We start from the raw sequence: 25,376 nt of genomic DNA, 5'->3' as shown, positions 1-25,376 counted from the left end.
CCAGTTCCAATTTGCCTGCTCATTCTTGCTGTGATCACTTCCAATTTAACTTATTTAATCTTGTATCCTGTATGAGTTCTCTCCTGATTGAATAACATTGGTATCATGACTTGAAAATGTATTTTCTGTTTACTTAAGAGCTGGAGAGACATGGAGACCAGACCCATTACTGAACAAACACTACTTGTGTTTCTGGCATTTGTAGTCCCCTCTCTTATAGCACTTCAAGGCTGAACTACAGAAGAAAAAGAAAGCTGTTTTAGCATACAGGCATATTTCTAAGAAAACAACTCAACCTAAGACTTTATTCAGTCATTTGTGTCATGTTTATTAATACACACTTGAAAATCTACCTGTATTCGCAGTCACTTCCCATAATTTCATGTCCCTACTTTTGTCAGGTCATCATTGTGAATTGTATATATACACACACACACACACACACACACAGCACCTCACATTATTTTCTGTCACCTCAATTTTAAATACATTGTTTCCCATCAGCCAATCTGTGAGATTGGGCCTATACTGTACTATAGATAAAATATGAGTCTTATACATGAGTTTAGCATTATAGGCCTACACCCGATATAACCTGACTCTGGCAGATGGGGGCGGTATTGAGTAACCATGTTAGCTGTGAAACAAATGTGTGTAGCAAGCTTCTTGGATCTGGCAGCGACAGGTTACACCCGATAGGCCACGGCAAGAATGTCAAGTCTCTTCATCTTCTAGGATGGGTCGTAATTTCAACATCCCAATAAAAGGATCACAATTTATTCCTTTATTTTATCATTTTACAGTGAAGAGATGGTCAGTTACCCCCAACTGTACTTCTATTCACATACTGTAGCTCTGTATTTCTAGGTGATTAATGCTTATATTCTTACAAAACAAAAGGATTTCTGACACATTCTGTACACTCCTGCCGCCAATAACTCCCCATCCAATCATAATTATGAGTATGACAAAGACTTTAACATGGGAGCCAACATTTGAGCAGTGTTGAGAACCCGTCCACATACAAAATAAACAATCAAACCGCATGTGCATCTGGTGCCACATGCAAATGTGTCTGAACTCATCACCTAAGACACAACAGGAAGACACACATTTAGTGCGAGTGAGGACAATACAGTGAGAAGGTAGGTGCTTAGAGGGATGAAACTGAACCCAATTTACTTGAATCACACCTGTGCAGTAGGAAGAAAAAAATAAAATAAAAAGGAATTGGTATTAGGCCTTTTGAATACATACGGTCTCCTATTTAAAGTCAACCTGGGCATTATGTGGGGATTTCAAGTGTTTTATCCCAGGACATCCCTCACAGAGGAGTATTCAAGCCCGAATTACACTTGGTTTTGTGGGGGAGGTCTTGCACCAAATTAGCCTACATACAAGGCAAGCTCACAAAGTGTCACAGTGCAAGCTTGTACGTATATCGGCTATTTTCGTGACAACTGTCCACAACTAGGCATAAATCCGGCTTCAGTGATAGTGTGAGCTGGGCTGTAGGAACATCTGGAAGGACAAGTCATGTCAAGAAGTGTAGAGATCGATTCATTCATTTGTCAGAATCAGGACATTTTCCATTAGATAAGAACAATGCCTAAAAATAAATTAACAGGCCCAGATCTCCAACATACCCACGAAAAAGTCCCATAACATTAGCTTTCTGTGATTTTGCTTTAATGGCTACAATGTGGTTAGAATAATGTGCTTCACAATGTTTTATAAACATATTTCAATCAATAGGCTTTCTCCAACAAAACATCATAAATAAAAGTTACAACACTGGATCCTGCTGCAACGACAGACTAAGTGTCAAGAATCAAAAATGATCAAAAGATCAAATTTGATCGAATGGAGGTGTTTCAGAGTGCATGCCACTTATAAACCTTCAGTTGGCCAATTTTAATCATTCTTTAGTTTAGAGGAATGCCAATGAAGTACAAAGGTTTCTTTTGCGGGTCAAATAACTATAAACCTAGCCAATTCAAATTCAGTTTCTTTGAAATTATTTGAATTTAATAAATCGTTTTACCAAGGAAACGTTCAGAATAGTTTTTTCTTGACAGAACTGTCAATCTTTTCCCCCCACAAGATCCAGAACAAAATATCTTTGAGCAGTAATAATATGCCACCTTTGAAAAGCAAGAGACATACACTAATCAACCCTCCTTAACCACTTCATCAGTGTCCTTCAGTCTGTAACGGCAGCACACACACACACACACACACACACACACACACACACACACGCGCGCGCAGGCACACACACAAACAAACACACAATACTGGTAGTGTGATTCAATCAGTGAAATCGATCTGTTGCATGTTCTGGTTGGTCTCAGGAGAGAATGACAGACAGGTGACTAAGGTGGTGGAAGACCAGGTCGATGGCAGCCATGTGTACCAGAGAGGTCATAGGGGGAGCAGTACAGTGAAAAGGTCCATGTCCCATTGTACCAGCTAAATGACAGGTACTGTAGCCCCTAGATCCCAAAACGCACCCACATCAACCCAGCTGGTGGGTGGGTGGAGAAGAAAAGTGGATGACAACTGTCCATAGTCGACTGTGGTCCAAGTGTGCCAACTTTTTAAATCAGTGGAACAACTTCTCTCCCTTCCCTCACATACAAATCCTTAGCAGCAGGTAGAGCTCGAGGGTCTCCAACCTCAAGAAAAACGAAACAATAATAATAATTATTATAATAATAATGTTTCCCAAACATCCCCATCCACATGGGAAGCACGCTATGGAGATTTACCAGTTCTGGGAAGTGGTAGTTGTCTTTTTGTTTCATTCTTCTCCATCTCTTCAATCCCAATCACCCCATCAACCAACCAACAATGTCCGCCGTCGTTAGTCTCTTGTCAGCAGATTATTATTATTTTCTTCATTTTTGCACTTTGTCCCCCGCCCCCTCCCCTCCCACAAGTCTAATCCTTCCCCCCCATTCTCTCTCCTATTCCTGGTGAGAATGGAGGGAGGGGATCATCGTTCAGGCTCGGACTCCAGGGCCAGCACCCGTTTGCGCTCACGACACTGCTTCTTGTGGGCAGGCCAGTCCCTCTGCTGGCACTGGGAGCCGCAGTAACGTGCCACCTGACAGCGCCCACAGATGTTAAACTCTCTGAGCTGTGGAGAAGCATGAAACCAAGATCACCTTAAATTGTGTGTCTAAGTGAGAGAAAACATGATTGGCACTGTGGCTGTATGTGTACAACATCGCTTTTCATCTTCCAACTTATAATTTGACAAATTATCAAGAGGACACGTTTTTTTCAACCACGGTTCATGTTTTAGTTTGTTATTAGATAAAGTAAAAGATGAGTGTTAATCTTTTTTCATTTGCTGATTTCTTTCGTTTTAGGGAATTTAGCTGTTTTTGACAGGGGGGTGGGGACATTCGAGCATGGGTCTAAATATGTATTTTTTAACACAATTTTATGGTGATTTATTTTTTTATGGTTTACTATAGTCCTAATAAACGTCAGGAAATTACATCTGGCCACAGAAGATCACAGGATCTACTGAATGTGAAGGTAGCCTACTGGGGGAAGGCTTAAACTGTGTGTATAGGCTCAATATGTAAGTTCAATAGATCATTCAATAGATCCTGTGATCTTCTGTGGCCAGATGTAATTTCCTGGCATTTATTAGGACTATAGTAAACCATAAAAAAATAAATCACCATAAAATTGTTTAAAAATACATATTTAGCCCCATGCTCGAATGCCCCCGCCCCCCTGTCAAAAACGGCTAAAATCCCTAAAACGAAAGAAAGCAGCAAATGAAAGAAAATTAACACTCACCTTTTAGTTTCTCTAATAACAACCTAAAACATGACCCTTGGTTGAAAAAAACTAAAGTTGTCCTTTAAACTACAGCTTGATTTGAAAAGAATAATAAATAAAATGTCCAGAAAATAGTCTTTACATTTTAAATTCACATTTATGTTTGGCCAAAATTGCTTCAATTATTCAGGTAAGTTTTATTTTTAAACTTTGGTTAAAATGTACACAACGTCTAAAATATACAATTTATGGCAATGGTAATGGTACCGGTATGATCCTATTACAAACATCAAATATGTTTTTGTTAAGACCGCCAGTGATGATACATACCCTCCTCTCAATGAGTGAACAAGGAGGGTAGTGACACTCGTAATAGGTGCATGAGCATTCCTCCTCCTCTACTAGCTCCCCGTTGGCATTGTAATAACGCGTTCGACTCAGCTCAAGGTACTGTTCTTCCACTGGATCAGCTGGCACTTGTTGGATGGCCAACCAATACAAGGACTGCTCTCTGAAGATGGAAAACAGAGAAAGAGCAGGTGGATAGGATATACATTAGTCAAAAAGTATTCACTACACATAAAGTGACAACATGGTTGGCCGCAGACAGCCACGTGCACCCTCCGATACACGTGATGTCACCAGTCACTTCTTTTCAACGGACAGTGAGGGATTTCACTCGGAGCGGTGCTAAACTTGTGGAGGAAGTACTGCTCCCCAACAGGTGACTCAACAAACCTAAAGGAGTTGCAGTGACAGATCACCCTCCACACCCAGCTTCCCACGGCCACTTGTATTTATTAGAGTGAATAGTCCATTTACGCTACTCTATTTAAAGATGACCCTGGGGTGTGCAGAGTGGGAATTGAAACCTTTATTCAATGGAATGCATTGAAGTGTAATTTTTTTTTACACATGCCTTCTTTTCGCATTGTGGCTCATGAGTGGGCGGGTTCTTTTTCAACCTGCCTGCACACATGCCTGCATTATGTCAGTGTGACGTGGTATGATAAGCTGTCCATACACTACATGCTGGTGAATAGTGATTTGTGGAATGTGTCACATTACATCTTGTTGTACCAAGAGGTGTATGTTGTAGTCAACACTTACAGAGGAGATGGAATAGCTACTGGAAACAAACAAGCAATACAAAAAAACAATAGTAACTCTGAACAACTTAAGAAACATCCCTGGATCCCGATTGAAGCCCACTTGACTGCTTCTCTGGTCTGCCAGGCATTATATTTTTAACCTGCAGTTTTCCAAGTTGAAAAAGTGATTTGCTAATGTTGTCAAGCTGTGTGCAAGAGCTGAGGTGACTGGTGGAGTAATAACCAATCATTAGAGATCAACATATCCGATCCTCTCTGTAAACTGTGTTTAGGCCATCATCAACCAAATAAGCATACTAGATTATTGAACTATGAGGAACATTTCAAATTTAAATTGTGCGACAATGCAAGTGCCTGCAGTTTAGATCCTGTTGCCTGAGGGGATAACGTGTTGTGCTGATTGATCCAATCAGTGAACGACCTGTCTGTGTTTCAGTTCAGTGAGTGGCTAGTGGCTACCCAGGCCGACCTCCAGCCAAGCACTGAACAAACTGGTGATGTTTTAGTGGATTTTACTGAATCAGTTAGTACACATTGAACTGAAAAGAACATCAATTACCATCCCTGGTTAGGGAAATCAAAACCCATCCCCCTTGGAGAGTGCTTAGGGTGGAGGTAATGTCAGACTGAATCATTTATATGAAAAGGATTTGCTTGTTGTCATCAAAATATACCAAGCCTAGGCAACTGCAGTGGACTGGAAACTAGTGCGAGTGACTTCAAATTTATCTAAAACATCTGTGTATGTTTGCTAATGTGATAGTTTCCATCGTAAAGTTAGCCTCGGACTGGTGCAAATTAACACAATCTTAAAGAAACAGCCCCGTTTTTCCATCGTTCAGATCGTTCATATTCAAGGAAACATTAGGAAAGTGTCATTTCAGAAGATCTGTCTTATAATTTTAGAATATTAACTCAAATCTACCTCTGCTTGCTGGATATCTCCTCAGGTTTGGGGCTCCAGCCCACGGGAACCAGGCGCAAGTTGTCCAGACGGTTGTCCACTGTCACAGAGTTGATGTGGACCACTTGAAAACTGGGAGCAATGCCTCCTCTGTGCTTCTCCCTATAGAAATATATGCACATTCATTTAGAATTATCTGTAAGACTGCAGAATAACAATGGTTATTATTAAACACATTCAACCTGCCATTCCTATTTTGTGCATGCTGTTATATGAAACCATTTTCAAAAACAGCAAAAGTAGCAGACTACAATACAAGCTCACAAGTTTGTAGATCTTCTATTTTGACCATCATCGTAGGACAATGTATATAGCTTAAGTCCCCCCCCCCATAGCAACCGGGTCAGTGTTATCAGTTCAGTTTAGAATATTAACTCAAATCTACCTCTGCTTGCTGGATATCTCCTCAGGTTTGGGGCTCCAGCCCACGGGAACCAGGCGCAAGTTATACGCATGTTTTTCAGCAAAATTATATGGCATACGTAGATTACCATGTTTTCACATCCGGGTTACTTGCTCGCAGACCTCCATTGTAAGAAACGGCTGAGTTAGCAGTAGCTTACGATGTTTATCTTTCGTCAGCGAGACAGTTTCATATTATCAATAAAGAACAACAATTGACGGAGTATTCTGTCAAAAGCAGACAGCAGTTGGATTTTAAATGACGGAATATTCCCCTCAAGGCAATAACACAGCTGTCTCTCCAATGAGAGCAAACTTCCAAACCCTGAAGTCTATAAACAGTTTATATGCACACTGGTTAACTCCATCCATTCAGTTCTAATTATGTGAATGTAAAGAAAAAATTAGATAAATTGCAATATTCAGTATCTGTGTCTTAATTAATCAACTCACCAGAGCAGTTCATGTAGTGGCCTGCCTGCCCATCGCCCTTTACCAATGTCAAAAGCATAAGCAAAGATCTTTGCCCCATTGCCATCCGCATCAACCTCCATGCGTGCCTAAGTGAAATCAATGCAAATGTGAACACGAAAATACAATATATATTATATGTAGTACAATAAATCTGGAATGCCTAAACCAGATCAGTCCTGTAATGAAAATGTATGCAATGTACCTCAAACGCATAGTTTTCCACCAGCGGTATGTCCTGCTCATCAATCAGTGTGTATTTAGTCTGAAACAAACAATTTATTTATTGAACTAAATGAAACAAATAAAAGCCTAATAAGTAAACCTGCTTGTAGAGCAGAATTAAGTGGCATGTTTAATCTACACGTTTACAAAGGAAATGCGGACATACAAGGAGCATCCTTACATGCGTCTCAGTGCAGGCGACAAATTAGATTTTTATATCTACTTGGATTTTGTCCGTATAAATTAAGGGTGGACACATACAGCACATAGCAAAATACCAACATCAAATCTCTCTGAGGAAACATCACATACATCACAGACTGGATGCTAAATACAGAGGGGTCAAAACAAGCATTTTGAGTGACACTGAATTTCATATTTTAATGGGACAAGCCTTTTTACAGTTAAATTGCACGTCACGCAATCAGTTAACCATCGTTAACCTGTTACAATCTGTGACACTACTCTGCAAATAGGAAGCTGATAAATGATAATGTATCCATCCGATCTGAGGAATGTGGGGAACTGAGGATGTACAGTCTGATGTAACAAATGGACCCGTTACAGACACTCAGAGTTCAAGTACCACTCTAGATAGTAGATATATGGACAGTTTGAGGCCATACATCAACCATGTATGATCATTATTTATACCATAGAGCCCTGTCGCGTTACACAAAAGATAGTGGATATAACGTTCTAGCGTGGCAATGGCTTCCTCCTCCTTAAAGCCGCACATCAATATCCTCGTCACATTTTAGTTCACCTTAAAAAAGACAGGTGGGAAAAGTGATAAGCTATGGAAAGCAAAATAACACTTGCTCCTGACGATAATAGTAAACATGCAGTTGACTGAACGACGTTTAGACTGGATATGGGTTAACGTTTAGCTGCTGGGCTAGCTGATGTTAGCTTTAAACCTCGCGTCACCAGTACCGAGCAAAGCCTGGTTTCTATTCCATTCTAAACAGAGCCATCCGCTCTAGAGCCCGCCTACTCAAAACCCATATCCGTCATATACAACCACACGCACAAACACGAGTGTTTCCGTATCCACAGACACGCTCAAGCTCGAACATGCCAAACTGGCATATCGTTAGCTTTAGCGGAGACGGATGAAAAATCAAGTAAGAGTCGTCGCGCCATATCACTAATCCGTTGAAAATACAAACTGTACAAGATTTAGAACATTTTGCTCAGGCGCCGTAATAACAATGGTTGTTTGCAATTTAACCGTTAGGGGATCAGACATCGTCACGGCGAGTTTATATGCGCTTTTTGCGGTCCGTGCGGGCCCTCCTCTACTCGTCGCACATGGCAGCCCTCCTCAAATCCAGCTCACCTTCCCGGCCACACGGCCAAGTCGAACGATCCCGAGCTTGAAATCCGACATTGGGGAGAGAGAGAGAGAGCAGATGGTCACACCACGCAGCTCAACTTATGATCAACTTGAACGACGTTGAAGTTGAGAACTCGTCAGGGCGACCCCCCTCAGCCCCAATGCGATGCCAGTTTGTGGGTTGATGGGTTCAGCCTTCCCCCTGCCCGTTTTCCTCTGGTTCTCTGCACTACAGTAGCAATGAAACTCCTCTCTGACACCGCTACTGGCGTAAGGAAGCAGAACAACGTTCAGGCCAGGGACCTGCTGCGTCAAGTAAACTTCAGTAACAGTCGGATTTCCGATTAGCGGACTTCAAAGTAAAATGAAGCGGAGCCACGAAAACATGGAGCGCCCTACCCATAAAGTCCCTACCTACCAACTTCAAAACCGCTCTCAAAAGAGCCCCCCCCCCCCTCTTTTTTCTGTTCATGTGTATTCTCTTTTTTTTCTATTAACTGTGTATTTGATGTTTTTCTTTTTGCATCTGTAGGCTATGTCTTTAAATGTTTTGATGAATTGAAAATGAAGGATGTAAACAGTCTATTAGTGCTTTTCTGGTTTTATCCTCTTCAGTTTCTGTATTGACCAGTAATTCCTTGGACTGTACCTAGCCCCTCTCGGAACTTTACTACATTCGGGTTCTGCTTGCGGGGCTAGACTGTACCCATCCTGCAATCTGTTAATAACATTATGAATCAGCACTATTGTTTTAACCACTCACAACCTGGCTTCATTATTTTGGACATTAAATATTTCAGAAATAGGGATAACAGAAACACACTGGATTGAATACTTTAGTTTAAACCCAAGAAAGCCCATGGCTTTATCCCATTAGGCCCCAATTCATCCTTAATGATTAGGGTCTTTAAAAACAGTAGAAACCTCATTAAATTACCCTACTCATTATGGCACAGTAATCACCTGGATGCCATGTCATTGTTTTTGACATAATTCAGTCTTTTACAGGTAGACGACGAGAATATAAATATCCTCACAATGACAATTGCTGCCATAGGCCCTTTAGCATGCATTACAGATTTGAGAAGATGTAACTAATGACAATATTGTAAATAGTAATGCTATTTAATTCAATGCTTCATTTATGATAGTGGAGGAGCTTAGGGAGAGATAAGGGATATTTTGTGCTAATTCGTCTAAAACCGGCACATTTTTCACAGGTGTAGCCCAGGGCATGCTCTAATGATTTAGCAAGGGCGCCCGAGCCTGCGACCTTTAGGGTCGCCACAGCGGCCAATCTAAATTTCAGTTCGTTTTGCACGAAAAACACTCCATTGGCTAAATTTGGCCAAAGCCACTTGCCGTTTTTAGCCCAAGGACTGGTTGGTATTAAAGAACACAAAAAAACACAAAAACTATTTTTATTCTGGACTGTATATTTCCACCTTTGGTTGTTTCAACATGTAGAAAGAAACGTTTTAGTTGATTACAGTAGTCTTATAGCCTTTAGACCTTTATCACAGTATGTCACAGCCTTTATAAACGACTATACTTGACAAAATGTATCCCCCATGAAGAATTAAATAGCCCCTTTTAGCCCCCATGAAGATTTTCGTGGACATTTTATATTAACATTACAGATTTTCTGGGAATTATTGACCCTCTGTGACTCGGTCGCAAAATTCCGAAAATGTGAACCTCTCCGCCGGCTGTTCAGAGGTGTTAAAAGTACTCAAATGCTAATCAGGTTTCTTTTGTTTTCACCTAGTCTACTGTCTGTGTATAGGCTAATTCATTGGTAAAAGTACGCTAAATAACTCATTTTTAGACCATTTGGGAAATAAATAAATCCGCGGCGGCGCGATCTAAGGGTAATGGACACATAACGGACACCCGGGTATAAATGCAATAATTTATTAACAAGAAAATAATGAATATTTACAGATATATGACATGTTAAAGATCTGTCGGTGAGCACTTATAACATAGTTGAAACAACAATAATGAGACAGACACAATTCAGAGTATTGGAATAGAAATGTATTCGAATACGGAGACAGCAGTGACGCGTTACAATGGAACACCGTACTGACTCAACACATCTCAGTCAGGCTTCAGCTTAAATACATTATATACCCCCCCCCCCCCCCAGGGGTGGGTGGGTCTTGTATACATGACCTCAGAAGACCCCTTCAGAACCACACATGTCACAGACAACAGCCTCTCATGGCTTGGTTTATGACGTCCTTAAATGTACATGTAGCATTCCACATTTCCCCCATTTAAGAACTCAAAACCAATATCACAACTCTCCGGACGTAGAAGTAGGCGAAACGACCCTGAAATCACATATCAGGTAAAAAAAATCCTACAAGGCTCTCTTTAAGTATATCAGAGCAACCTCCCTCAGGTCTACGTTACACAGCGTCACCACAGTTTTATAACAACAAACAAGGCTCAGAACTGTCCACCTGCACACTTGACAGTGTGCTGCAGGCGTCACGTGGTTAAAACTGCACAGAGCAATCCAAACCGGCAGTCTTGTAGCTCCTGCACAGGGCTCAAGCACAAAGCACTAGGCTACTGCGCATCTCATCCACGAGCTCAACTTGCAGATTGGCCATCTTGACAGAACAGCTTTCCAAAGACCAGAAATTGTCACCGCACAGGTGACGCATCATTCTTCCGAAGCACATGATTGCAGAATTCAGAGTCCAGAGTGCCAACAGCACTTATATCCCTCATTTAGGAAACCAGCGTGGAGACATTCGCGGATAGCAGACTAGCCACGCATCATTATCATATATCTGAAAAATAAAGGAAACCAGGGTTATACACAAAGAAAATACATATCAATAACCTAACTTAAACTAAACGGAGCATAAGCGTACAGGGCATTCTCAAATGTCAAGGAAATGTGGAACGCTTGTACATTTAAGGACGTCATAAACCAAGCCATGAGAAGCTGTTTTCTGTGACCTGTGACATGTGTGGTCTGGAGGTCTCTGATGTCATGTGTACAAGACCCACCCACCCCTGGGGTGGGGGGGTAATAATGTATTTAAGCTGAAGCCTGACTGAGATGTGGGGAGTCAGTACGGACAGCATCATGCATAAATTACAATCAACATGAAACATATTACTTTTATTACATTTTTTTTTGACTATGGCGTCTTCTCTCGTGTATCATCAGATGTCCGGCTCCATGCTCGCCTCTCCTTGGAGGCCAGTTGGGTCAAAACAAAGTATACCACATTGTGACAGCTGTAGTGAGTCTACAGTCCACCTGCCTGCTGGCAATATAGCCTGGTTGTGATATGTAGATGTGATTGATATTTTTTGTTTGTTTTTTTAAGTCATTCTATAACAACAACACAAAGTAATTGAATTTATTTTATGTATTAATTGTATTTTATATATTACTATGTTATTACTAATTTTATGTATAACTATATTACTAATTGTATTTATTTGATGTATTACTATGTTATTACTAATTTTACTTCATGCATTACAAATTGTATTTGTTTTATGTATTACTGTTATTACTCATTTTATTTTTATGCATTTTTTTTAATGTATTACTGTTATTACTAATTTTATGCATTTCTATATTGATAATTTAATTTATTTTATGTATTATTGTCTATTACTAATTATATTTATTTTATCCATTACTATGCTATTACTAATTTTATTTTATGTATTACTAATTTTAATTTACTTTTATTTTACTATTTTAATTTACTTTTATTTTACTATAATCTATTTTTTTATCGTTCGTTTTATCCATTTATTTATATTATTATCTAGTTATTTATATTGGTTTATTATTTTATTGTTTAGAGCCCTGATTGATCACATCTACATATCACCACTACCAGTCAGGATCTGAGTGACTCAGAACCCTGGTGACCTCCAGATGGAGCCACACAGGAGACCAGCAACGTCCTAAAGAAAAGAAAGAAATGCTCATTACTACTTTGTTCATAAAACAATATTGATTGAAATATTTATTAACAGTTTGCAGAATTACAGTACATGTCAAGCACAAACTCAATACAAAGACTGTTAACTGCAAGTGGACGACCCAATTAAGCATTACACTTGTTTACAAGAGGGTCCACCATGTTCAATTCTTCAAAACATTTAGAGACGTACAAATAAGACACTTCTATATAGTCAAAGAACAGAACAGGAATTCATCATAAAGGAGGTAAAAAGGGAAAATAAACGTATACAGTGAGGGGAAAAAGGGAGTCAAGGGATTCACATGTCTTAATGACTGTTGGTAGGGCGTTCCACATTTTGGTGGCATAGGAGTGAAAATAATTTAGTCCCTTGTTTGTGCCGAATCTGGGTTGTACATGGTTCGTTGCACTCCCTCTGGTGTTGTGGGTGTGGACTTCGTTAACATAAAGGAAGTATCTAGACAGGTACATGGGTATCTTGGTGGTGTATCGAATCTTGTGGACCAGACCCATTGCAAGATGCTGTACTCTGTCGTCGACCCTAAGCCATTCCAGCCTGTCAAAGTGGGCAGGAGTGAGGTAGGTTCGGGGGGTGAGGCCAAGTAGGAGCCTGACCAGTTTGTTTTGGGAGGTCTGGAGCCTAGTTTTAAGGGCCTTTGAGGTGCTGTGGTACCAGGAGGTGCATGCATAGTCAAAGAAACCTTGTACGAGGGCTCCTGTTAAGGTCTTCAAGGTGTTTTTGTTGACCAGTGAGGAGATCCTGTAAAGGAATCTTGTTCTTTGGTTGACTTTTTTGATTACGTTGGTGGCCATTTTATCACCGGAAAGATTAGCCTCCAGGATGGAACCTAGGTAGGTAATTTCATCTTTACGTGTGATAACATTGTCACCAACTCTAACCAAGAAGCCATTTGCCTTGCTGAGATTACTATTAGATCCAAAGAGAATGGATTCAGTTTTTCCCAGGTGTAAAGATAGTTTGTTATCAGCGAGCCAGGTGCAGATTCTACCGAGTTCAGAGCTGAGGGCCTTTTCAACCTGCAGTTTGTTCCTGTCCGAGACTAGCAGTGCCGAGTCATCTGCGAACAGGAACAAGTTGCAGTCACAAGCTGATGTCATGTCATGATCATAGTGTGTGTGCGTGTGTTGTATAGTTACCTTGCTGTGATGTAACTCCAAAGGTGATCAGAAATAGTTGCTCCATCGGCTAGAAACGTGCTCTTCACCGGCATGATGATCTTGTTCCTAAAAAAAGTCTATAGTCAACCCTAACTGATTACAGAACATGATATAAAAAAACACAACTAGAAGGATTTAGGCCTGTCACAATTACCTAATCGCCAAGTATTTGAGATACTTTTTTTAGAGATTAGTCATAATCGTCTCCATGTTGAAAATGTTCATATATTGTCAAACATTTTAAAGAAATAATGGAAGCAACCGATCTACAAGCTCTAAACATGTCACTTTGTAATTTTCTTCTCTTTTAGTGTATAAAGTTGTTGAATTATGCCATGTGCAGCTTTTTGTTTACAAAGCCTACAAAAGCCAAAGTTTTATTTAGAATGTTATGACGCAATTAAATTGTTACTAGTAATTTATTTGAGAAACAATTAAATCGGCCATTATAAAACCTCAAATTCCGACAGGCCTAAACGGGTTCCAGTGATGTCTACCGAACCTTCCAGCTCCATCCGAGCCTCCCAGCGACCCAGAAGTCCTCAGTGGAAACACCCAGGGAAAGCTTCGGATCTCGGGCATCGGCTGAGATCTCCATTCTAACAAAGAACGAAAGACAGACAGACAGACACACACGCACCCCAAAATAGCTTTGCTGTGTGTGTGTGGGTGTGTGTCCTGTCACAACATACACATGCACTTAGAGTAACGTTTAAGAATAGGGATTGACCGATTATCGGCAACGGACGATTATTGGCTTTTTACTATAAAGCCTATAAAAAAGCCCCAACCCTAAAGCGGTTCGTACTGTCGAGTTCCTCACCGAAGCGGTTCGTATATGTTGAGTTCCTCTCCGAAGTCCTCCAGCGTCTACCCAGATCTCCGTCCTCTGTCCTCCCATCCATCCAGGCCCAGGTCCGAAGTCCTCCAGCGTCTACACAGATCTCCGTCCTCTGTCCTCCCATCCATCCAGGCCCAGGTCGGAAGTCCTCCAGCGTCTACCCAGATCTCCATCCTCTGTCCTCCCATCCATCCAGGCCCAGGTCCCAAGTCCTCCAGCGTCTACCCAGATCTCCGTCCTCTGTCCTCCCATCCATCCAGGCCCAGGTCCGAAGTCCTCCAGCGTCTACCCAGATCTCCGTCCTCCCATCCATCCATGGACAGACCTGCAGATCTCTAGAGGCTCCAGCTGCGTCTGCCATTTCCATCCTGAGAGAGAAAGAAGAAAGCATTAGCTCTACAAGCTCACAACACGTTGAGCTTGTAGATCTGCTATTTTTGCTGATTTATCATAAAATATTTAAAACATTTGGATGACTGTAGTAAATGATGCCATTCTTCGTGCCATAACAGTACAAAAGCAGTTATCCATCCTCAGAAACAAGCCATAACTATTCCTACTCACAGCTCATCAGAGTCCTCTGAGGAAGCGCCCGGGGGGGGGGGGGGGGGAGCTTTGGAACGGATCTCTGTCCGGGAACATCAGCTCATCTATCGAAAAGAAAAAAAACACACCAAATTAGCTTTGCTCTGTGTGTGCATGTGTGTGTGTGTGTGCGTGTGCGTGTACCCTGTCCAGCAGTGGCGTTCCAGCGACGTCTACCCAGATCTCCGTCCTCCCATCCATCCATGGACAGACCTGCAGATCTCTAGAGGCTTCAGCTGCGTCTGCCATTTCCATCCTGAGAGAGAAAGAAGAAAGCATTAGCTCTACAAGCTCACAACACGTTGCAACGCGGTGTGAGCTTGTAGATCTGCTATTTTTTGCTGAACGCTCCCCCCAGAATAGGGATGCTGGGATTTTAAGACTTTGATTAGCTTGGAAGGCTGACAGACATTCAACCACAGTGCCACTAGGAGGCATCAACACATGTACAGTCCTCAACATCTTTTGTCATTTTTTATTCAAGTGCTTCTAAAAGCAGATGAGATATTGACTCTCAAACTATTGTGCAGAGTCATTTAGATTTATCATAAAATATTTAAAACATTTGGATGACTGTAGTAAATGATGCCATTCTTCGTGCCATAACAGTACAAAAGCAGTTATCCATCCTCAGAAACAAGAAAGAACTATTCCTACTCACAGCTCATCAGAGTCCTCTGAGGAAGCCCCCCGGGGGGGGGGGGGGGGGAGCTTTGGAACGGATCTCTGTCCGGGAACATCAGCTCGTCTATCGATATTAGGTCTACCAAATTAGCTTTGCTCTGTGTGTGTGTGTGTGTGTGTGTGTGTGTGCGTGTACCCTGTCCAGCAGTGGCGTTCCAGCGACGTCTCCCACGATCTCCATCCTAACAAAGAAATAAAGATTGATTAGAGTGACCAAGAGCCAGATATATATATATATATATAGCCTAGTCCTACATCAAACTTTTATTTATAGAGAAATTTTAAAACAGAAGCTAAACATATCACTTGCAGTAATCAACGTTTAAAGGACCACTTCACCACTTTTCAACCTATCTTCATTATACTAGTCCTCACTAATAATGGCTACCATTTTTTTGGTGTCTCATAGGACTGTGGGCAGTTCAGAAACCCGTCCACCAGTGACATCATCGATAAGGATTCCAAGCTATTAGAAACGGCAGGCTTTCTAGTCCTGAAAAGTTGCAATGCAAAAATGGAAGCCATCGTTCTCACGATAATAAAAATCTAAACATTTTTGTAAATAAATATTGTTTAAAAAGAATCTGCCTAACGATGATGTCACTGGTGGATGAGTTTCTGAACAGCACAGTCCTCCTATGAGAAGCAGACTGAGTAGGATCTTTTTTTACTATAGAGTTCTTACTGTGCGGTTCCTCACCTGGCAGGCCCAGGTCCGAAGTCCTCCGGCATCTACCCAGATCTCCGGCCTAAGAAAGAAAGACATGTAAAAACAATATTTTGCAGCTTTTGTTGAGCTGCAAATTCAGAACCACTTAAACCCTCTATATATATATATATATATTTGATAAAACAGACTTTTAAAGAGAGCATTTGGTATATGCTCCGATTTCACTCTACACAGATTGATTTGCCAAAAATAGCAGATCTACAACAAACATGTTGCAACGCGGTGTGAGCTTGTAGATCTGCTATTTTTGCTGAACGCTCCCCCCCAGAATAGGGATGCTGGGGTTGAAGTGGTTCAAAAGTGTCATTAAGACTTTGATTAGCTTGGAGAGCTGACAGACATTCAACCAGTGCCACTAAGAGGCATCATACTGCCATGCTATGCCATCACAGTACAAAAGCAGATATCCATCCTCAGAAACAAAGAAATATTCCTACTCACAGCTCATCAGAAGTTCGCAGAGGAAACCCCCGGGAGGGAAGCTTTGGAACGGATCTGTCCTTCCACGACGCATCCACCCTGACAAAGAAAGAACAAAAGATTAATTAAAGTGACCAAGAGACATTGTGTACTTTCACATCATACACAAAATGTATAGAGAACATTTAAAACAGAAGCTGACCATACCATTCCATGGACAGCGAGAACTGCAGATATCCACCTGTATGAGCGCCGGTTGAGCCTCGATCGCAGCATCTGGAAGGAAGACATGGTGATATAGTCTATGAATGGCTGAAGAGCTTTGCACATCACTCACTTGTTGCTGCCGCCAATAGGAATTAGTGATGTCTGTGTGGCGACAATTTCTGTGTCTGTCCATTTTTATTTATTTTTAATAATACATACAATTTATATAGCACTTTTCAAGGTACCCAAAGTTGCTTCACAAAACAGAAGTAAAAACAAATTAGAAAATAAACTAGTTAAGGTTTAAAAACTAGAAATCATTTTTTGGCATGTTTGTGAAGCTTTTCGGTTCCACACCAGTAACGACCGAGGCAGCAGGGTGAGAAAGCTCAAGAATGGCGTCCCATAGGGGGTCAGTGCTGGCACTGAATGATGCTGTTCAACATCTACAAATCCACGACCTCCCTGCAACAACATCAAGTATGGCTATGCAGACAACCCGAGTACTGTGCCCCAGTCTGGAGCCGTAGCCCTCACGTCAAGAAGCTGGATGCAGCCCTCAACACCGGATGGGCCACCCCAAAACAAACAACTGCCTGCCCTCGCTGGAATCACTCCAACAGAGATCAGACGAGAAGCAGCCACGCTAGCCCTCACCGGGAAGGCACAGCTGAGTGAATCCCAGCCACCTCCTCCACAAGGTCGTCAGAGACACCACAGCACACGTGCATCAAGTCACGGTGCCCTTTGCCACAACACACACACACACACACACGCATAAAGTCACAGTGCCCCTTTGCCACACAGGCCCAGGAAATGCTCCACACAACACCAGCTGACACCTCCAAGGCATCCTGGGTGAAGGCAAGACAGAGGGACCAGTGGAATACATTGAGGACCCCAAATATGTTCTTTGCCAGCACCGCCCCTGCAAGGAGTGGACAACCCTCAAAGCAGAAGTGACATCTCGGACAGTGCCCACTGTGAATGCGAGGATCCACTACAGACTGTGGAACGCAATAACCATCAGCCCCAAATACCGGCCACCGAATGGTGATCATGGCTTAGGTGACCTAGACAATGACACACTGGACTGGCTTGCTGCAACAGAGCTGAAGTTCTATGGACATACGGCAGAAGAGGTTTATGAAACTTATTTGTAATTTCTTCATTTTTTTGGCATGTTTGTCAAACTGTGGCATTTACTTGTGGATGTTTTATTTATTTGTGAAGTTTTAGTGGCACTTGTGGCTTTTGTGACATTCTTTGAAATGTATTGACACATTTGAGATGTTTTTGTTAGGAATGTCGGCCGATAAAGGCATTAAAAAAATATCGGTTTATTTTTTTTACATTAAAAACATCTACAAGCTCACAATGTGTCACAATGAGACACGTGACGTGAGCTTGTAGATCTGCCATTTTCAAATATTTCTTTTTACATTTGAATACTTGAAATGAGACATTTTACATAATGAGCACTTTTACTTTTTGTACTTTAAGTACATTTTTATACCAAAACCTTTGTACTTTTACTCGGGTAGGCCTACATTTTGAATTTACTTGTAACGGAGTATTTCTATATTGCAGTATTTATAGCCTACTTTTATTTAAGAAAAAAGTTTTAGTTATTTTTCCACCAATGGAAAAAGCCTGCATATATACACATCTGTTGATATCGGAAATTAGGAGTTGGACAATATCCAACACGGACTGTCGGACATCCCTTGATTTGTGTGATTTTGTGGCATTTTGTTTACTTGTTTGTTTTGTGAACGACCAAAAAGCACACCCAGTATGTATCAAAAGGCTATTTCCACCAGTCAGGTGTACTTATATCTACATCTCATAAGCGGCCATGTACTAAACACTACAGATATCACAATTTGACTTTGGCAGCAGCAAGAAACGACTGATATGCAAAGCTCTTCAGCCATGCTTCTTTCTATACAAACACTCATAATGTCCAGATGGACATCTTAGCAGCCATGATGGGGTGGTCGGGCCTGGAGGCCACTCAGAACCCTGGTGACCTTCACATGGACATCTTAGCAGCGGGGATGGGGTCGTCGGCCTGTCAACACAACTGAACGGTTACTTTTTCCAACACATTTGGTTTAAATACCTTACATTTCACAGTAACTGTGAGGTTGGCCGACCGGCCAAGGCTCCAAAAAGACAGAAGAGTCCAAGAATGCCCTTTTAGGGTTTTTAATTCACCTTTCCAGTCCCGTGCAGATTATGGTACAGTGCAGCCTCTGCAAAGACAATGACGAAAAACAAGATTTGGCCTAAAATAACAGATGTACAAACATAAACACACATGAAGACAACACTACTGAACAACACCTAAAACAAGGAGAAGCTGTAACAGGCCACACACTTACTTTCCAAAGGGCCCTATGGGAGCTCTCACTTAGGCTGTTACCTGTGTGTCAACCAAGGTCTAACTAACACACACCAGCTGCGGTCTCGCCTTTATAGGAGAGAGACATACCAAGCCGTATCACAGCAAATTGGCAATTCAACTAACTCACCATAAGCATACAAAGGCCAATGAGTTAACACACCATTACTGAAGGTTTTAACAGGCCTCTTTCATACTAGAGTAATTCATCCGCTTCATTTACAGACATCAGTAAAACGTGACGTCCGTATTTAGAATACAACAGCAGCGCTTATTTTCCAGATCCAAACTTAGCGTTGCACAAAGCTTGCTTAATAGGGACATCAATTAATTCCAAAAATTAAATGTTGCGCTCTGCGCGTTCATTCATCCGTATGGTATCGCTCATTTCATTAGCTTCAATAGCGTGACACATCCATTATGGTCAGATCCTTCCAATCGATCCAATTTCAATACTTGTGTCCGTATCAGAGTAAAGATTTCAACTTGAATGTAGGGCCAATATGCCTTTCTTTCTTTTATCACCAGAGATATACGGTTTAACAACATGCTCACACTTTGGGACTTGGGCGTCTTGTTGTTTACTCACTTGTAGTTGTTTGTCGATGGTGATTGCAACAGGTTGATTGTAGCTGCCCCTCGATTGATGAAAGAATGACAAGTTTGGGTGGTCTCGACGGGTGTGTTTATTGTTCCAACACCGTGAAAACTATAAGGATATAGAATAAATACAGTTACAATCGAATAATCTCATATAGTTTCACTACTAAAATCTGTGCATTAAACTTGTCACTTCAGCAGTACAATCAACAATAAAAATGGTTAATTTATGGTCAATTATAAATACAGTGATACAAAACTCAAGTCATTTCAATTATAAGACAAGGAAAATGCACAATAACAAAAAGTACCACAACCAAACGAAAACCAAACAAATACAATCATGAATGATATACTCCAAATGGAAACTAGACAAATAAATAATCATGTATACCTCACTCCGCGTATCGAGGGTGCTAAAGGGCTGCATAACCAACTTGAACCTCAGGGCACATCAACAGTCACCGATGCATGTTCACATTTACACACGTGTGACGGACAGGCACTGTAGACAATAGACAACTTCAGTCACTAAAAGTTCACTACAACTGCAAATGTCACAGGCTTTAACACTGCTTAATCAATAAGAGTACAAACATAATAAGAGTCACATAAACGGTCAAACATTTCATACAGTGTGGTCTGGTGCAAACACACACACACACACACACACACACACACACAGGTGCTCTCTCCCTCTGCTCACTCTGGAGTCTGGCTGTGTGAAATGAGTCTATTGGTCTGAGGTGAGTGAAGCTAACAGGCTTCAGCTATATATGGATAGGTAACAGGAGGTGTCAAAGTAAAAGTATGCCAAATTACAGGAAGTATCCAAACAAACAACAATAAATAAAGAATAAACAGACTTCAAACTAAATAAATTATTGCAGAACCAACTGTCACTGGCAGTTACATTGATATTATTATGGTAGGATCGAGTTTGTGTTGTGTGAGTGTATGGTTTCAAAATAAACGGGGCAAACAAAACAAGAACAGGCTCCAGACAAACTAAATAAAGGTCTCAAAAGACAGACGAGCGCAGGGTTCAATAAACAAATAATAAAGTACTTTTCTTACTACTTCCAACGCAATTCTGTCTACCCAAAGTAGGCTACCAGTGAAAACATCAACTTCTTTTTTTTCCACCGCTGGGGGGGGGGGGGGGGGGGGGGGGGGGGGGGTGCGGGGAGGCGGGGCTGCGCTGCGGGGAGCCCTCATGAGGATCATCATGCAGAACTCTTCGGCTCTGATCCTTTGCATAAATTAACCTCATCTGTCACTCCCTCCATGAACGAGTCAGTCGTTTCTGTTTACTGATGATTTTTATTGATCAATAAAATCATCAGTAAACAGAAACGACTGACTGAGAGACCAACGTCAAAACTGATGAACACACAATGAATAAACAACGATCAGTAGATGAACAAACTTAAGCACATAAACATAACGAACATGACAATATAATGCATACATGAACACATGGATTTACCTCACTGGCTGCATAAGGGGAATGAAGGGAATGGAATGACAGGAAACCCATATGAACAACAACAAACGTCAAACTGTAACAAAAACAAATCGCATCAATTAAACTCATATACAAATCAAACATACACCTTAAATGTTGACAAAGCACGTAAAACATTAGTTCAGAAACAAACAAACAAACCTTGGTTAATGACACGCTTCTCTCAAACAATTCATGACAAACAATGTTGTGAGCCATCGCTGGTTCAACACCAAATAAGGACATGGCACCGGACGTGACGTAATTCCAAATTACCTTTCCCAATATAATGTGAAATAAAACAAAAATAATGACAGAAACATATTTCTGGCAGCCAAATCATCAATTTATATATTTGCACAGTAGAACATCCTAGAAAGTCCATTTGAGTGTACAATATATGGGCCATTACATTTTGTACACTCTCAGAATTATGAATAGTAATGATTATACTGTGTTGATGAAACTGTATATTGGCTAGACCTATAAGTTATAGGCTTAGCCTTAAAGAAAGGATGCATGTCGCTCTTCTTGCTACCAGCAGAGTAGCAGACGGGAGCACAGAGAGAGTAATTGTGTGAGCTAAACTTTATTTTCTTTTAGAAAAAAAAATCACTGAAGCGTATTTTCTCATTTTGTGTGTTTGAGCATGTAGAACTCCTGATTCGTGGATCTGTTGCTGGAGGCGTGGTTATGTGTAGGGGTTTTCCGACACGGCTCATTCTCCTTCAGAGTGTGTGCTCTGTGTTGTGTTCTGAACACGTCTCTGTTGTGAAAAATTTGCTAGACGTCGGGTCCCTCCGCGGCTCCGCCTCGCTACCGAGACACAACTTTTGCGGTATGCGTTCATTGTTGGGTCTAAAAATGCTGCGCAGTGCCCACCCAATCAGAAACGGTACAGATATTTTGTGATATTCTTTTATAGGCATAAAAATAAAGGATCCCCATAACTTTTGATTGGGTGGGCAAGACGCACGTTTGGGTGGGCTGTGCCTGTGCCCACCCCTGCCCCCCCTATAACCGGCCTTGTTGTCAATGGTGTTTTTAAAACAAACATTGAACTAAAAACAAACATTAAACCTGTATATAGGAGGGGCTAGTGCCCCTCAAACATATATATGCAATTCAATTTCATATCAATTGCCAGTCAACCTATTGAGGAGTAAAATGGATGAGGACAGACTGACGCAAAGGTCGCAGTTAACTACCTATATGGAATCGTGCATTTCCCGTCGCAGGCACGTTGTGTGTTGGTCGGGCACATGACATCACATGACATCATCAGGGATGGAGCAGGTGACATCACCTGACATCATCATCCCTCATCAATATTAAGCCCATATATGGAGATCCCTGATGTCATCAATATTGGCCAGCAACTCTACATCTGACCTCAAACCCTTAGATCTTCATATATGGAGCTGACCTGTTCTGACATTCCATTATGTTGATCCTTCCACATCCAATCCATCCATCCTCTTCGATGTCTCCCTTTTGACTGATACCTGTCCAACTGTAGACGGGCCTGCCCCAAAGTTATTAGTGCAGCTGCGCCCGGCAGCTGGCGAAAACTAGTTCTCAACAGGCCCGAAAATTAAGATCTTACCCCCATGCCAAAGCACCAGCGCTCGCCCAGCAGTCTGCTGTCACCCAGGCGGATGCGTGCACACAACCTCGCCCTTTAGGGCAAGGTCGCTTCTCGCCCTCAGGCGCCTTACTCGTAGTAAGATAAGATGAGATGGACAAACTGTTTAATGTTATGCGATCAAGACTATTCTAGGGCTTCATCAATCGTCATCGTTTAAATGTTAACCCTACTCCCCTTCAAGTTCAGTTTCAAGTTATACTCTCATCATACTCATTTGAAGAGAGACTTGCTCTCTCCTCCAGCACAGTGACAGATCATGGTTGTCTTCACTGAGCTGCCCCACCAGTCACTGCGACTACAGATGCTGTGCTCCACCACAGGGAGCAGGGCCTGCAGCTGTAGTTTGCTTGCCCTGGGAGTCTGGGATGGTGGGACCACCAAGCTGACAGACAAGTCAGTTATAGAGCATTTAAATGAGCATTCAGGGATTTGGGTGATTTGGAAAACCCCCCGGTCTGCCCCGGTAACAAGATGTGCATGCATGTCGCACGCACTACAGTGGGGGGACACGCAACAGGCCAACAGCACGCACACCAAGTTCAGAGCTGAGGGTCTTTTCAACCTGCAGTTTGTTCCTGTCCGAGACCAGCAGTCCTGAGTCATCTGCGAACAGTTTGTTAACCAGCATTGTTGCTTTGTAAAGAAGATGTTTAAGTGGTTGGCTACATCAGACAACTCACCAGGGGTGAGATATCTTCACTTTCGGGGTGAGTTGTCTTCACTTTCGGCCACTTCCGGGGTGAGTTGTCTTCACTTTCGGGGTGAGTTGTCTGAGAGTATGTACCCTTTGAGCTCTTTTATATACTTTACTGAATATTTCACAAGAATATAACACAAGAGTCAAATGTACGGTCAAATGTAATTTGTAATTTGTAATTTCTCACATGCTAATATGTAATTAGCAGTAGCCATCATCATCATCATCGTTGTTGGGGGGGAGGGGGGGTGTCAATAGCTTTGCTATTCAGATGTAATTCAGTCAGTAAGTAGGCCTATTAGAACTGTGATTGATTGATCATACATACATGTTATTTCACACTAGTGTACATTTAAAAAGAAAGCAGACCAAAAAGCACTAAGACTTGTTTACATTAGGGTCTTTCGGGTTTCAATTTTGACGTAAAGATATACACTTCTATGAAATGAACACAGGAAATCATCACATAAAGAACTAAATAAATAAAGGGAAAAATGTATCCAGTAATGGCAAAAGGGCGTAAATTTAGAATTACATAGTTCCTATTGGATATTGAAGTAGTCTATTTTATTGCATTTTCAGAACTTTACAACAACAATGTCTACAATAAGTTATAATTAAGACGCACACACACACACACACACACACACACACACACACACACACACACACACACACACACACACACACACACACAGTGTCATTTGAGGTATAGACCTGTTCCCCTCACTAGTGCAATATAGTCTGCTTTGTTTGTACCTTTGTATTGTTTGCTTATATTGTATCGTTTTGCTTTCATTTCTTCTAAATGCCTGTTTGTTTTTCATGTTTTTAAATGGTTGTTTACATTGTATTTTTTTTTGTTCTTTGCTTCTTTTGAACCTGTACAGCACTTTGGTTGACCTGGTCATGTAAAATGTGCTATAGGCTATAAATAGAGTTGAGTTGAGTTGAGTTGAGACTCCGTTTAAAGTTAAACATTAACATTTGAAGTGCATGGCCTGACTTCCATTGCTGTGTTTAACATTTGGATCACTTTTATACTTTTGGTTTTGAAGCTATCCCACTTTAGACTATTGTCATCTTTTATCATCATCATCATCATCATCATCATGATCATCATCATCATCATCATCATCATCAAAATCATCAACACCACCACCACTAGATGGCAGTATCCTTTACATTTTCTATAATTTAGAAAATGTGATTCATTAGCTCAAGGGTTTTGAATATACCATAATACAAAATAAAATATAAAATATTGCATTGCACATGCAGCTAGCAGGACAACATTAGTTATCGCACATTTAGTACATAACATGAGCCTACTTTATGTTTTATTGAAACAATTTATGCAAATTCCATTTGAATTCATATACAGGACAGAAATAGAATGTGAAATAATAGTTTAAGATTCCAATGCATATATTCTAAATTATTAAATAAATAATTGATGCAATAATCTAATAATTGGCCTACATGATTATTAAATGTGATTCAAGTTTGGGTTCCTCACTATATTGTCATTTTCACCCATAGTCTGCCTAGTTAGTACACCCCCATAGCATCCACATAGCAAATGA

At 41.1% G+C, this 25,376-nt stretch overlaps 2 protein-coding genes and 2 long non-coding RNA genes across 7 annotated transcripts; all 4 read right to left on the bottom strand.

Annotated features, from left to right (window-relative positions):
• Window positions 1-149: 149 nt before the first annotated feature.
• On the bottom strand, window positions 150-8,570 carry zmynd19 (zinc finger, MYND-type containing 19). 3 transcript variants are annotated; one of them, XR_013963495.1, is made up of 7 exons: window positions 8,318-8,570; window positions 6,956-7,015; window positions 6,733-6,839; window positions 5,839-5,979; window positions 4,132-4,312; window positions 2,772-3,142; window positions 150-2,678 (listed from the first exon to the last, which is right to left on the bottom strand). XR_013963495.1 is itself a non-coding variant. In XM_080756836.1 (6 exons), exons 1-6 carry the CDS (start codon window positions 8,366-8,368, stop codon window positions 2,601-2,603), a joined length of 618 nt encoding a protein of 205 aa, XP_080612962.1. In that variant the 5' UTR covers window positions 8,369-8,570; the 3' UTR covers window positions 152-2,600. The 3 variants fall into 3 exon arrangements, 2 of the variants coding, with proteins under 2 accessions (XP_080612962.1, XP_080612961.1); XM_080756836.1 differs by lacking the exon at window positions 2,772-3,142 and having other exon boundaries at window positions 152-2,678; XM_080756835.1 differs by having other exon boundaries at window positions 153-3,142.
• A 3,398-nt stretch (window positions 8,571-11,968) lies between these two features.
• On the bottom strand, window positions 11,969-14,465 carry LOC308310159 (uncharacterized protein). 2 transcript variants are annotated; one of them, XR_013963466.1, is made up of 4 exons: window positions 14,288-14,465; window positions 13,967-14,063; window positions 13,444-13,541; window positions 11,969-12,265 (listed from the first exon to the last, which is right to left on the bottom strand). XR_013963466.1 is itself a non-coding variant. In XM_080756308.1 (4 exons), the coding sequence occupies exons 1-4, from the start codon at window positions 14,427-14,429 to the stop codon at window positions 12,199-12,201; spliced, it is 393 nt and encodes a 130-aa protein (XP_080612434.1). In that variant the 5' UTR covers window positions 14,430-14,465; the 3' UTR covers window positions 11,969-12,198. The 2 variants fall into 2 exon arrangements, 1 of the variants encoding a protein (XP_080612434.1); XM_080756308.1 differs by having other exon boundaries at window positions 13,444-13,530.
• Window positions 14,466-18,792: 4,327 nt separating this feature from the next.
• Window positions 18,793-20,037, bottom strand: LOC308309874. Its single transcript, XR_013963428.1, has 3 exons — window positions 19,928-20,037; window positions 19,152-19,189; window positions 18,793-19,005 (listed from the first exon to the last, which is right to left on the bottom strand). It is a non-coding gene; the product is annotated as an uncharacterized lncRNA (long non-coding RNA).
• A 347-nt stretch (window positions 20,038-20,384) lies between these two features.
• LOC308309875 lies at window positions 20,385-21,643 on the bottom strand. The gene is made up of 3 exons (XR_013963429.1): window positions 21,608-21,643; window positions 21,428-21,500; window positions 20,385-20,443 (listed from the first exon to the last, which is right to left on the bottom strand). It is a non-coding gene; the product is annotated as an uncharacterized lncRNA (long non-coding RNA).
• Window positions 21,644-25,376: the final 3,733 nt, after the last annotated feature.

Source organism: Protomyctophum bolini, assembly GCF_963924005.1.
Source record: "Protomyctophum bolini genome assembly, chromosome: 22".
NCBI lineage: Eukaryota > Metazoa > Chordata > Actinopteri > Myctophiformes > Myctophidae > Protomyctophum > Protomyctophum bolini.
The sequence above is the reverse complement of the archived record's forward strand: the minus strand, read 5'-3'. Positions and strand labels throughout refer to the sequence as shown.